General features: G+C 37.3%; 1 protein-coding gene across 1 annotated transcript; it reads right to left on the bottom strand.

Annotated features, from left to right (window-relative positions):
* Positions 1-554: 554 nt before the first annotated feature.
* LOC114316712 (putative disease resistance protein At1g61190) lies at positions 555-1,778 on the bottom strand. Its single transcript, XM_028263396.2, has 3 exons — positions 1,678-1,778; positions 1,500-1,556; positions 555-1,377 (listed from the first exon to the last, which is right to left on the bottom strand). Exons 1-3 carry the CDS (start codon positions 1,776-1,778, stop codon positions 555-557), a joined length of 981 nt encoding a protein of 326 aa, XP_028119197.2.
* Positions 1,779-11,756: the final 9,978 nt, after the last annotated feature.

Here is an 11,756-nt window from a genome sequence, read left to right as displayed (position 1 = left end):
CTTTCCTCTCTATAAAAGAGAGTGATCTGCTCCTTGTAAATCACAGAACATAATTAATATACAATTTATTCAGTCTCTCTCTCTATACCAAGTTTACACGGAAGTTCACAAATATCATTCTCCATCAACGACATCCTCGCGTAATTTTGAAATGTAGTATCATTGTTTGGCCAGTATGTTAGTCCAATACTAGCTTTCATGATATGTTCGGCCTTTTCTCTACAAGCAACATGTATTGCAAAGTCTCGAACAACAACATGCATCTTAATTTTTCCATCAATTTCCAATAACATAAAAGATGATACGATAGTACTCACAAGAGCAAGTGCTCTATGTCTACCATCTTCTACAGTGTCCACATCTTGAAACAACCCGAGGCCTATCCCGTATCTCACCAATGCTATCATAGGAATGTCAGTATCCTCTGGAAACAAGCTGCAAAGTAAGAAGCATGACTTTGCCTCGCTTTCTAAATAATTGAAACTCAACTTTAGAGAAGAATATACATATGCTTCCACCTCTTCAATTTTTGTTGGGACAGACTTTTTTAGTTGTTAAGCTGCATCAATCCACACGTCCTTGCTTCGATTTTTCATGAGAGCTCTTCCAACTGTTACAATGGCAATTGGCAAGCCACCATATTCCCTAGCCACCTCTCTCGTTATAGGATTCAAATCAGTAGAGGCAACGATTTCACCTGCTGTCCCTCTGAAAAGTATCCATGCTTCTTCTTCATCTAACACCTCTATGGAGAAAATCTTTTCAGCATTCATTTTGTTGTAGACATTTTTTCTTCGAGAGGTGAGCAGGATCTTGCAACCCTTATGATCCTCCTCGACAGGAATACTAACCTTCTCAATTAGTTCAACTTTGTCCCAAATATCATCCAGTACTACCAAAATCTTCTTCTCTGCCTTGATTCTCACCCACAATGATTGTGGTGTCTCCGACTTATCTTTAGTTTCTAGAACCAGGTTTAATTCCTGGGCTATTTTTCCTTGGATCTTTGCCAAGTTTGGAGTTTGTGACACGACCACCATCACATCCTTATCAAATTTCTTCTCTGCTTTAGCTTGTCTGCAAACTTCTTCCACTATTGTTGTCTTACCAACTCCTCCCATCCCACATATCCCGATCATGTTGATGTTCTCATCATCTAGAGCCTCCATAATTCTCTTCACCAGTGACTTCCTTGATTCAAATGCTGTGAAATTTTTGGTTGAGGAAGATGACTTTATTTCCGGCAAAGGAGTAGTGTATGGCACAGCTTCGAAGTTGGCTTTTTCTTGGAGCTTTTCAATTTCTCTAGCTTTCTTGAATGCTTCTTTACCAAACTTGTAACGCGCCCACAAGTTAATATACCACCCATTGAAGCATCTGTTATGTTTAATATATATATATATATATATATATTATATCTATTTTGTAAATAGAAAAGGACAACAAATAAATAAAGTATTTATATGGCATGGGGTCTTAACATTGCAATGGAACATTACCTGTGATTGGCAGCTTCCAAAAATTTATCAGTGTCTGATGTGATTTCATCCACTAGTCTAACCCAATTTTGAACATCATCTTCAATGATTTCTAAGTTGTTTATTGCGGCATCAATTTGTCGTTGCACCCTTTTTTCTTATCCTGGAGATTCTGAACTAGCTTTTTCAAGTTCTTTACATTGGTCTTGTAGTCTTTGAAGTAACCAATTTCTTTTCAACTTTTTCAATTGCATATACCCCAAATTTTCCAGCTACTTGACCAACAGCAGTGAATTCCATGGTGGCTTAGCATCTCATTAGATTGATCAATGTTCAAAGTCACACAATCAGCAATTAAGGCTATGGTTTTCTATTCAGAAAAATAAAAATTTTAAAAAATAAAATAATAATAATAATAATAATTAATGATACAGTTTGTGATGATAGAACGGGTCGGACTGATCCACACTCTTTAAGCGTATGTCCGAATGACCAAACCCACCGGAAGACCTGCACACGAGTTCAACGGGGAACGGGGAGTCCCCCAACGAACCCTCCGACGAGCAAGTTAGAAAGAGGAGTGGAGTATAAAGCGAGATTAGAAATAGAAAGCTTAACCTTCTTCTTGTCTTCAACGTCTGCTTATATCCTCTGGTAATCATTTCGTTGTCCCTTTCGACCTGTCACCTTGGCCGAAAGTCTATGCTGTAGCTTACCTTGTTTAGGGTGAGGGCATGTTGTCCCGACGGAGAGGGATTATAGCAATAAATGTTGTAAAGGGCCTTATTAATGGCAATGTGGCGTAGCAATAACTTTGCAGATCTTTGTCTGCTGTTGTGGCTTGCCCTTCTCTTGCCATGTGTCTTGATGCCATTGGTTCTTATTGCTATGTGGGGGCTTCAGCAGTGCTGGGCTTCATTAAATGGATTATGTATTGGGCCCTAAGTGGTGAGCCTGGGTTGTTCATAGTGAGCTGTAGCCTTTATGGGCCTACCCATGTCAATGATAATAATAATAATGATATGGTTTTGATGCAACTACATTTCGGTGTTGTGTTTGGCATCATTACTGGCAAAATGTTATATGAGCATACAAGTCTCACAATCTAGTTGCATTAGAAATATTAAACTGATGGTTACATCAGCAGAAAGAAAAGGCAAAGTCCAAGGACCATGCCTGAAAGTTATTTATACGTACTTTTAACTATTTATTGGGTATTTACTTGATAAACTACTTCTAAAATTGACATAAATCTGTAAGGGAATTTTAAAATCTACAAGGGAAATTCTATGGGCGTATACCATATGCACCTTAGTTTTTCAACTTCTATGATATTTGATCTTAATTACAATTATATTAGTTATCAAATTATTTTGATTAAGATCATATCTTATGTGATGTTGGGTTATAACTCATTTTCTTTATTAATGATGACTTCCATAGGATTTGTGATGTTTGGTTATAACTCATTGTTTTTAATGATCTCTCATAGAATTGAATTATGACATTTATAGTAATCAAATTCACAAATATCATGACTTGCATATGATACATTACCCTAAATCTAACCATCCAATATGTTTATGCATATGTGTACTTTTTTTGTTCTCTTCAAATTTTGAGTATGATTTTTTAAATTTGTTCTTGCATACTAGTCTAAATCTGCAAGGAAGACGTGGGTTGCGGTGGAGAGAGAGTTACGGTGAGAGCTGTTGGAAATTGATGTAACTAATTAGGTTGGGTGACAACCACCGAGGTGGTGGCTAAGTGGTGAACGCATTGTCTTCCCTAATAGTGTGTCAAGTTTGACTCTGGTGGGCGCAAAACGCTAGGCATTTTCTAGTAATTCTCTTCGGAGATTTCGCGCTGTACTTTGATTGAATCTTGGCCCTGTTGAGGGTGGTTGATGAGCTTCACTAGTGCCTCAGTAGTGGGTCTCTTCCTATGAGTTGGGTCAAATCAGGCTAGCAACTGGTTATCCCGGAACCTGAGCCCATGGATACCGTAATGATACCTTAGAGCATCCTTTTTTATTGATCCAAAAAAAAAAAAATCAAGTTGGGTGACACAACACAAGAAACACAAATAGGAATAAAAACAAGAACAATAAATCAAACATACATAAAGAAGTTATTACCAAAAAACCAATTATTCTCTTTATTTTTCTATACGTCTTTTTACAAATAAAATAAAAAAATCAAAAAGTTAACTAAAATAACTAGTTCAACAACCCTTAGTTTAACACTATACCCTACTAGGGTCTAACTTGTCTCCAATTAGAGATCAAGACTGGACCGTTTAGTCTGGGACGTGGGCCCATTTTTGGATTTTTTTTCCGATAATTCGAACTATTCACATTTTAGGGTTCATCGAGTATATTATTTAGGCAAAAAAATAAAGTCAATCAGATAACAACAATTACGTGCCCGAATTAGTTTTATATGAAAAAAATGGACAATGAGAAAATTAACGGTTCATCTCTATTTCACCATGTATTTCATTAGTATTTCACCATGCATAATGTCGTAACTTTGTTACATGAATTGCATAAATTTATACATTTTGTTAAGCAAATTTATTGGCAGGTTACGCATTTGTGGTTGATGTTACGCAAATTTATAGTGAAGTTACGCCAATTTGTGATAGGGTGCATATATTACACACCCTCGTAGGATTTCCCATACTATATATATATATATATATATATATATATGTTTGTATATATTATAACATTGTAATTAATTTATCATTTAATTTGTTAAATTTATGAAAAATGATTCATCCACATAATTTCTCCCCCCTCCAAAAATCCCTCGAATAATGTGGCAAGTAAAATTTAAAAAGTTGACCCACACTTCAATATTCTCTCAAGATTCTCTTTACATGTATTCCATCTTGCCATCTTATTCGGGGGATTGTGAAGAAGAGAAATTGTGTAAATCTAGCATTGTTGATATGCATATATGTGCATGTTTAATTTAAAATAATATTAAATAATAAATTAGGTTAAAAATTAAAAATTAGATTAAAGTACTTTTATGATTTAATTTTATGGTAATAAATTAAGTTATTTAGGTTAATTTATTATTTAATTTGTTATATATACATATATATATATATGTGTGTGTGTGTGTGTGTGTGTGTGTGTGTGTGTGTGTTTAATTTAAAATGTTATTAAATAAGATAATTTTATGGTAATAAATTAGGGTGTTTAGTTTAATTTATAATGAGAGATTTATTAGTAAATCATTTTTCAAGTAATTGTATTCCAATTAGTCCATAATATATTTTTGTATTACAATAAGTACTATTATTTGAACATTTGATCTACCAAATCCTAATTCTCAAGTAATTGTATTCCAATTAGTCCATAATATATTTTTGTATTACAATAAGTACTATTATTTGAACATTTGATCCACCAAATCCTAATTCTCATATTTAAAGTATTTTATGGATAATTTTTTCCTTACAAATATTTTTTGAATGGTTAATAAGTTGATGATATGAATATTCATATTTTACAAGGTGAATATTCGCATTGACAGTGTTAATGTTCATATCATGGAACATTTACATTGTCAATGTGAATATTATTATTAAGGGTATTTTGGAAACTATGTCACCCATACGAATTATTCAAACATAAGAAAATAATTTAGACTAGTGAAACATAAGTACATGAACAGAGATTTATGAATAAGTGCCCCATTTATAATTTAATTTGTTATATATATATATATATATATATATATATATATATATATATATGTTTATGTAGTTTGATAATTAATTTTTATAATAATAAATTAAGGTATTTAGATTAATTTATAGTTTAATTTGTTATATATATATATATGTGTGTGTGTGTGTGTGTGTGTGTGTATGTATCTATAATTTAAATTATTATTAACTAAAAAATTGGGTTAAAATTTAATGTAATTTTATGATAATAAATTATAGTGTCTATATAATTTTATATATACACTAGTGAAAAGGGTTGGGTTTGGATTAGGGTTTTAAGGTAGGTAGAAGATAAAACAAAAAATTTATAAAAAAAAAATGGAAGTAGAACAAGGTTAATTTTGTTTTCTTACATTGAAATTTAACTTTGACTAATTTTTTTTTTTTTCATTTTCCACTCTCCAAATAGACATGTGAGACACACTCTCTGTTAGTTTAGATAAAAAATGTAACTAAAACATTTTAATCCAAAATCACATAAAAGGTATGTGGCTATTTTTGAAAAACATAAGGATGAAGTGCTATCGAATCATACGACAAAGAAATAAAATAGATTTTGAAAAAAAATAAAACAAAACAAAAAGAACAAAAAAAGAAGAGCAAAGAAACAAAACAAAACAAAAAATAAAAAGTGACATTTTGTTTGAGTCTAAAAAATAAGAGTAAAACACCATTAAATCCCAAAATTTGATTTTTTGAACCATGCAGTCTTACCTTTTTTATTTTTTATTTTTATTTTTATAGACTTAAAAAGTCTCATTTTAATGTTAATGACCTTGAAGCCCATGAATTCAGCTCGTGGCTTGCATTTGTTAGGGGGTAAATGTGGGTTTTAGGTGATGTTGTATTTACCAAATTGACCAAAAGCGTACTATAATCTTTTTTGGTTTCCCTGAACGCGATCAAAACGGACAAGTCGAAGATGGAAAGTTCTCGATTTTCAATGTTACAACAATTATCCTCACTTCATTTCTTTGCACAGTTGGATTTGGCAATGTTAAATCTTCAATCGACCTTACGGAATTAACATTTGACATCCCCTCAAACCCTAAAAAAGTGAAAACCCCCTTCTGGTTATACATTGTCGTCGTCGATTCAGAGTGGGCACTAAGTCATTTTGTCCTACAATTGACGATAAGGACGCCTTGCCGATGATAGCACATCATCTGTTTGTCCGCGTCGGTGTTCGTGTCGTTGTCCTATGGTGTTAGGTATGTGGGCTTTGATGTTATTATGCATATATATTTACATTGGAAAAATATTTGGTTAATCCTAATGATTATTTGATTAATGTTATATTTCTTTGCTTAATTGGCTTTGATTGTATTATTCTTAATGGTGAAATCTCGATTTCAAGTTGTTAGGTGTTTTGTTGGGTGTCTGTGGCGTTCGAATTTTACTAAGGGTATGGTCGTGTAGTGCCCATTTTTTTGTGATGTTAGTCCTGTTGTTGCCATTGGGGCTGTTGGGGTGCGCCCTCCATTTGGGGTACTTTGTATTTGTGGTAGTATTAACAGGGGTATTTTGTGGTGTTTGTTATAATGTTGGTGAGTTTGTGGCAGGGTTGCGAGGTTAGTGTGCTTTATTGATATGGTCGTGCTATTGTGTTGTAATGTGGTTTGGGGTCCCCTGATTTTGAGTGTATTTTAGGTTGTCTTCATTTTCAATGTTAGTGAGATTTGTGGCAGTTAATGTGTGGTGTTGAATGAAGTACACATTAACTATTGTTATGCACACGGTTAGTGATTGTTAACCTAATGTTACGCACACGGTCAGTCATTGTCTCTTGTGATTGTTCATATGGTGGTGTGTGTCCGACATTCGGTGCAATGTTGTTGACAAATAATGAGTTTGTTGTGTCAGTGTGATGTAATGTGTTTGTGCTCCACTAGTTTTTGGGTGTGTGTAGGTTGGGGTAAGTACGTGTGATGTTAATGACAATAATGTTAGGTGATGTGTAATGATTATGACATCCATGTTTGCAAGTGGACGACGTAATAGTATGTCGAGTGTCGTGGTGTAATTTCTTGAACCATGGTACCAATGTTTCACTACGAGGGGAGTTGTAGACGTCCCCGAACGTCCCGAAAGAAATCCCATTTTGTTCATTTGGGCTTACTACAGTTCAGGACTCAATGTCATGGTCCTGTATCTAATCTCGCGGAGTGCAATGCAAGACCGATGAATCATCAAAGAGTCCAAATCCAGCAAATCATTTTGAAAAACTGATTTTGAGAAAGAAGTGCCAAACATGGAATGCTTTGCCAGATACAGAGTCGCCACCTAAATATTTTATTTTGAAAAAATTTAGGAAACCCTGACTCGTGCCTAAGGCCACGTGTTCGTCATCACCAAAGTTGCCTCGGCTCGGGAACTTGGGTACGATTGGGGAAGATCACTTCGTGAGCACCCCCGTTCGCCCGATCAAAGATCGGTTTCTACTAACCGTGATATCGAGTTTTGAAGACATTATGTGCTCTTATTCTGGTTATTAGCCTAGAATTACTATGTGATGCACACAACATACAAGTATAGACTAGATTACCTAAGTTGGAACAAAGCGTCACATATCCATTTGTTTTAAAAATGGATTGAAGTTTGCTACTCGCAAGTAGGTTAAAACACGGGTTTCGACGAATTATTCCAATTCAAGCAACCCAACCTTCACCCACAGGCATTCAGGCAGTTATATCACATAAGCACATAGCCTTATGGCAAGCATGCTATCATGGCAGTCACTCACACACATGTAAGGATGCTAAAGCATAAACGCTTACCAAGTACACCAAGCCAAAGAAAGAAGCTAATTAGAAAACATGTATGAATCCTAACTATACTAAGAATGCCTAATGCAACACATGAAAAAATGCAACTACGATAGGCTCGGCTATTCTAAGATGGCATATGAGATGCAACAATCGATACATGTATTCAACTTGGAATTGAAATACAATACAGTTAGCATGATACGCCGAGCCCGGTGCATGCAAAACAGATGAATGGATGCAAACATACGAGCATAAGGATGCTAATTTAAACGTGCCCTAAAACTAACCATCATAAGCTGGTAAATAAAAGGGAGAAAGACGTGGGGTTGAAAGACATACATCACACACACTCACACTTATTACAACATTGCCCTCCTCGGAGGGTCCGAATAAATAATACACAACCGAATGAATAACGAATTACAGTTAATTATTACACAACCCTAATTAATTAACAAATTAACTAGAATAAATAAGCCAGCATGCAAAACATATGAAATGGACTGCCTCAGCTCGGTCTTGAATGACAAGGAATGCATGCATGCTCGAGTCGCCTTGCCGGAAAATCCATCGCGATGCCCAATTTGCCTCTGTTTGCAACTGGTCCCAGAACACTGAACAAAACTCCAGAAGGCTGAAACTCCACCATGCTGTAGGGATACTACCAACCAGTTTTTGTTGTTGGCTTTCAGTTTGCTGCAACAGAGAGCAAGAAAGGGGCGTGGCAAAGTATTTTCAACATATGTGTGCACGACCACTCTCCCCATCACTGCACAAGCTCCAGGGAGTGTAGTCCTCGATCCTTGTGCCACCAATCACGCATCTCGATGCATGATGGCCGAGGAGTCGGATTGCACGACTCGATGTAAAATAAATGCACCTATAAACACAACAAGGCCTAAATTCCATCATGGGTAATCCGGAGTATCAACGACCGAGAATCAAGGCACGTTAAGTCACTTGGAGTACGAAACGTCCCTCATTTCCCGTGTTTGGACTAAACCCTATTCCAAACACAATGCAATATACATGGCATACACAATATGACTAGCATGCAACCCTAAGCGCAATGCAACCTAATCATGCTAGCATGCGAGGGATGATATGAAACATGCAACTAGCATACACAATGCTATGAACTAAGAATGGCATACTCAATGCACATGAACTATATGGCATACGCAATGCACATACGAAGATGGACATGCACGAAGACATGAACAAGGCATACACAATGCGACGATCAAGCATGCGACAACATGGATATGGCATACATAATGCAAGATGGACTTAAACTAAAATGAATGGGCCTCAGCCACACTCAAATCAGTGGCCATACATGATGAAAATGAAGCAACAACACACATGTAAACATGCACAAATGCAAGGGACCAAACCTAAGGCACAAAGTGCAACTCCACCAAAGCATGGTAAGCATGAAATATGGCATACAATCACACATTTTTCAGCTCTGAAATGACATGCAAGATGGTCCCGAATCATGTAAACACCTCACACAATGCATGCTAGATGGCCCGAATACCGAAACTAGTGAAGTGCATTACACTAGAGGTACACAAAGCAATGCTCAAGTGACCAAACCAGCCCCAAACAGTCCCTATGCAGGCCCAAAACAGTAGGAAAATGGACTAAAATGATGACTCGAAAGGCATGGAAATGAAGCTCATGCAATGGCCCATAAATGAGGTATTTAAGCACGACTCTCAGACACATTTAAAGAGTGGAAAACATGGGAATATGGCACAAGTATAGGTTCTAAAATGACAGGTTCAATGACCCCAAAACATGAAAACACCACCATTCAAGTATGCAAGAAGCTTCAAAACTCAAAGCTAGGCATGGGCATTACACTACAAGCATGCATAGCAAGCATCATTCGACCATGAGGTATAAAAACAGAGCTAAGGCAGTCCAAAACATGTATAAAATCAGTTTAAGGCATGGTCAAACAGTGCTAGAATCAAAGACCAAAATAGCATGCAATACAAGCTAGTGAAGAGGGTTTACACTACAAGTATATGAAGCATTCAAGAGGTCACTAAACTAGCAAAAGTCAGAGATATGACATGCCAAATAAAGCCCAAAAACTCATTGAAACATGGTCAATGTATGCAAGAATGATATGCTCCTTTGATAGGCTATGAAGACGGTTATTCTACACATGCAAGATAGGCACCCAATATGGAAAAACAAGCTCTGGATAGAGCCTATGCAGGTCCTAAAAATCATCAAAAATGGCCTGAAACATGGCTTGGAAGCATGAAAATAAGGGCTCCTTTGTTAGGCCAAATATGCTAGGAAACAAAACAAGGGGAGAGAGGGTCACCCCTCTCTCATTTTGGCACTCAAAACAGCATGCTAGCGACTAAAAATCCGCTGGATTTCAGTGGCTAGAAGGCCAAACAAAGGTCAATGCAAAGGCCCTAATGCATGGCTCAAAATAAGGCAAAATGAAGCATGCAAGGGGGTAGATGACCCCCAACAGGAAAATGATCTTAAACAAACATGTTAAGGACCTCAAAATAAGACTTTTTTCAATTGATGACAAAGCTCAAATATGCTTGCAAGTATGGCTAAAAGATGAAGCAAAATAAAGCCTTAAAAAGGTTAAAGTATGTTACCCTTGTAGCTCAGCAACTCCAGCAGCTTCTAGACCAAAAATGTAGCTCCTTAACCTCTAAGAAGCTTAGGTTGGTGTTGGAGGGGTTAGGCTAGGAGATGGTGTGCAAAGGGCCAAAAACTTCACACTTTCTAAGCCTAAAGGGAGAGATATAGAGGGAGATTGATGTATACACCTTAACCAAAATCTGAACCTCTCTAAAGGAGAGGAAGGCCCTCTCTTATAGAGAAATCAAAGGGTTCAAGCTTCTTGGAGAAGCTAAACAAGGTTGCATATCCTCCATACACGTGTATGGAGGATACAGTCTGTGCCTTCCAGCTAGCACAACTGGCAACAACTTACAAAGACAAGACTGGGGGAGGCAGGCCGACCAGTTCAAGTGGTCGGCCGACCACTTGCCCTGGTCGACCGACCAGGGTCAAAAGCTTCAAGTCTCAAAAGCTGGTCGATAGCTTCCTAGGGTGGTCTCCTTACTCAATGCAAGCTAGTGGTATGGTAGGAGACCAGTAAATGTGGCTCAAAAGTCAGGGAGACTAGCTACCTGACAAGAAAAATCAGCCGGCCGGAAAAAGTGGTCTCCAAGAAGAAAAGGTGGTCTCCCACCCTTGTACCACCTCCTAAATAATGAAAATAGGGTCGATGCCAAAAATGAACCAAGATGGATGCCAAACGAGGGTTCAAGGGCCAAAACGCACAGCCGGGTGCCCCGAAAACTGATTGTTAAGCATCGAAAGTGGCGTGCGACCATGAAGGTGGTCTCTCGGGCCATAGTGTCCCTCTAGAGAGAGGAAACAAGGTGTGTGCCAAAAACTGGAGCAAACGGAGAAAGTTAAGCGGTCCCGAACTGAAGTACACAACCGACGGCTCTGAAAATCGGAAACTGGTCTCCAAACGGGAACAGTGGTCTACGACCACGAAAAGTAGCCTACGGCCACTGAGAGATGGTCTACAAGGCCTCTCCCTCCCTTCGGGAAGAAAAAACAAAACCTGGTTCGCAAACCAAGGCAAAGCATAAAAGAGTCCCGACGTTCGGAGGCAAGGCTCTCAGCCGAGACTCCGTAACCTCAGAACGAGCACAACATGCGCAATCACCAAGCGCTCAATCAATGACGTCTGAGTCTTAAG

Source organism: Camellia sinensis, chromosome 14 (assembly GCF_055761805.1).
Source record: "Camellia sinensis isolate YWXY chromosome 14, ASM5576180v1, whole genome shotgun sequence".
NCBI lineage: Eukaryota > Viridiplantae > Streptophyta > Magnoliopsida > Ericales > Theaceae > Camellia > Camellia sinensis.
This window is presented reverse-complemented; position numbering and strand designations above follow the sequence as displayed.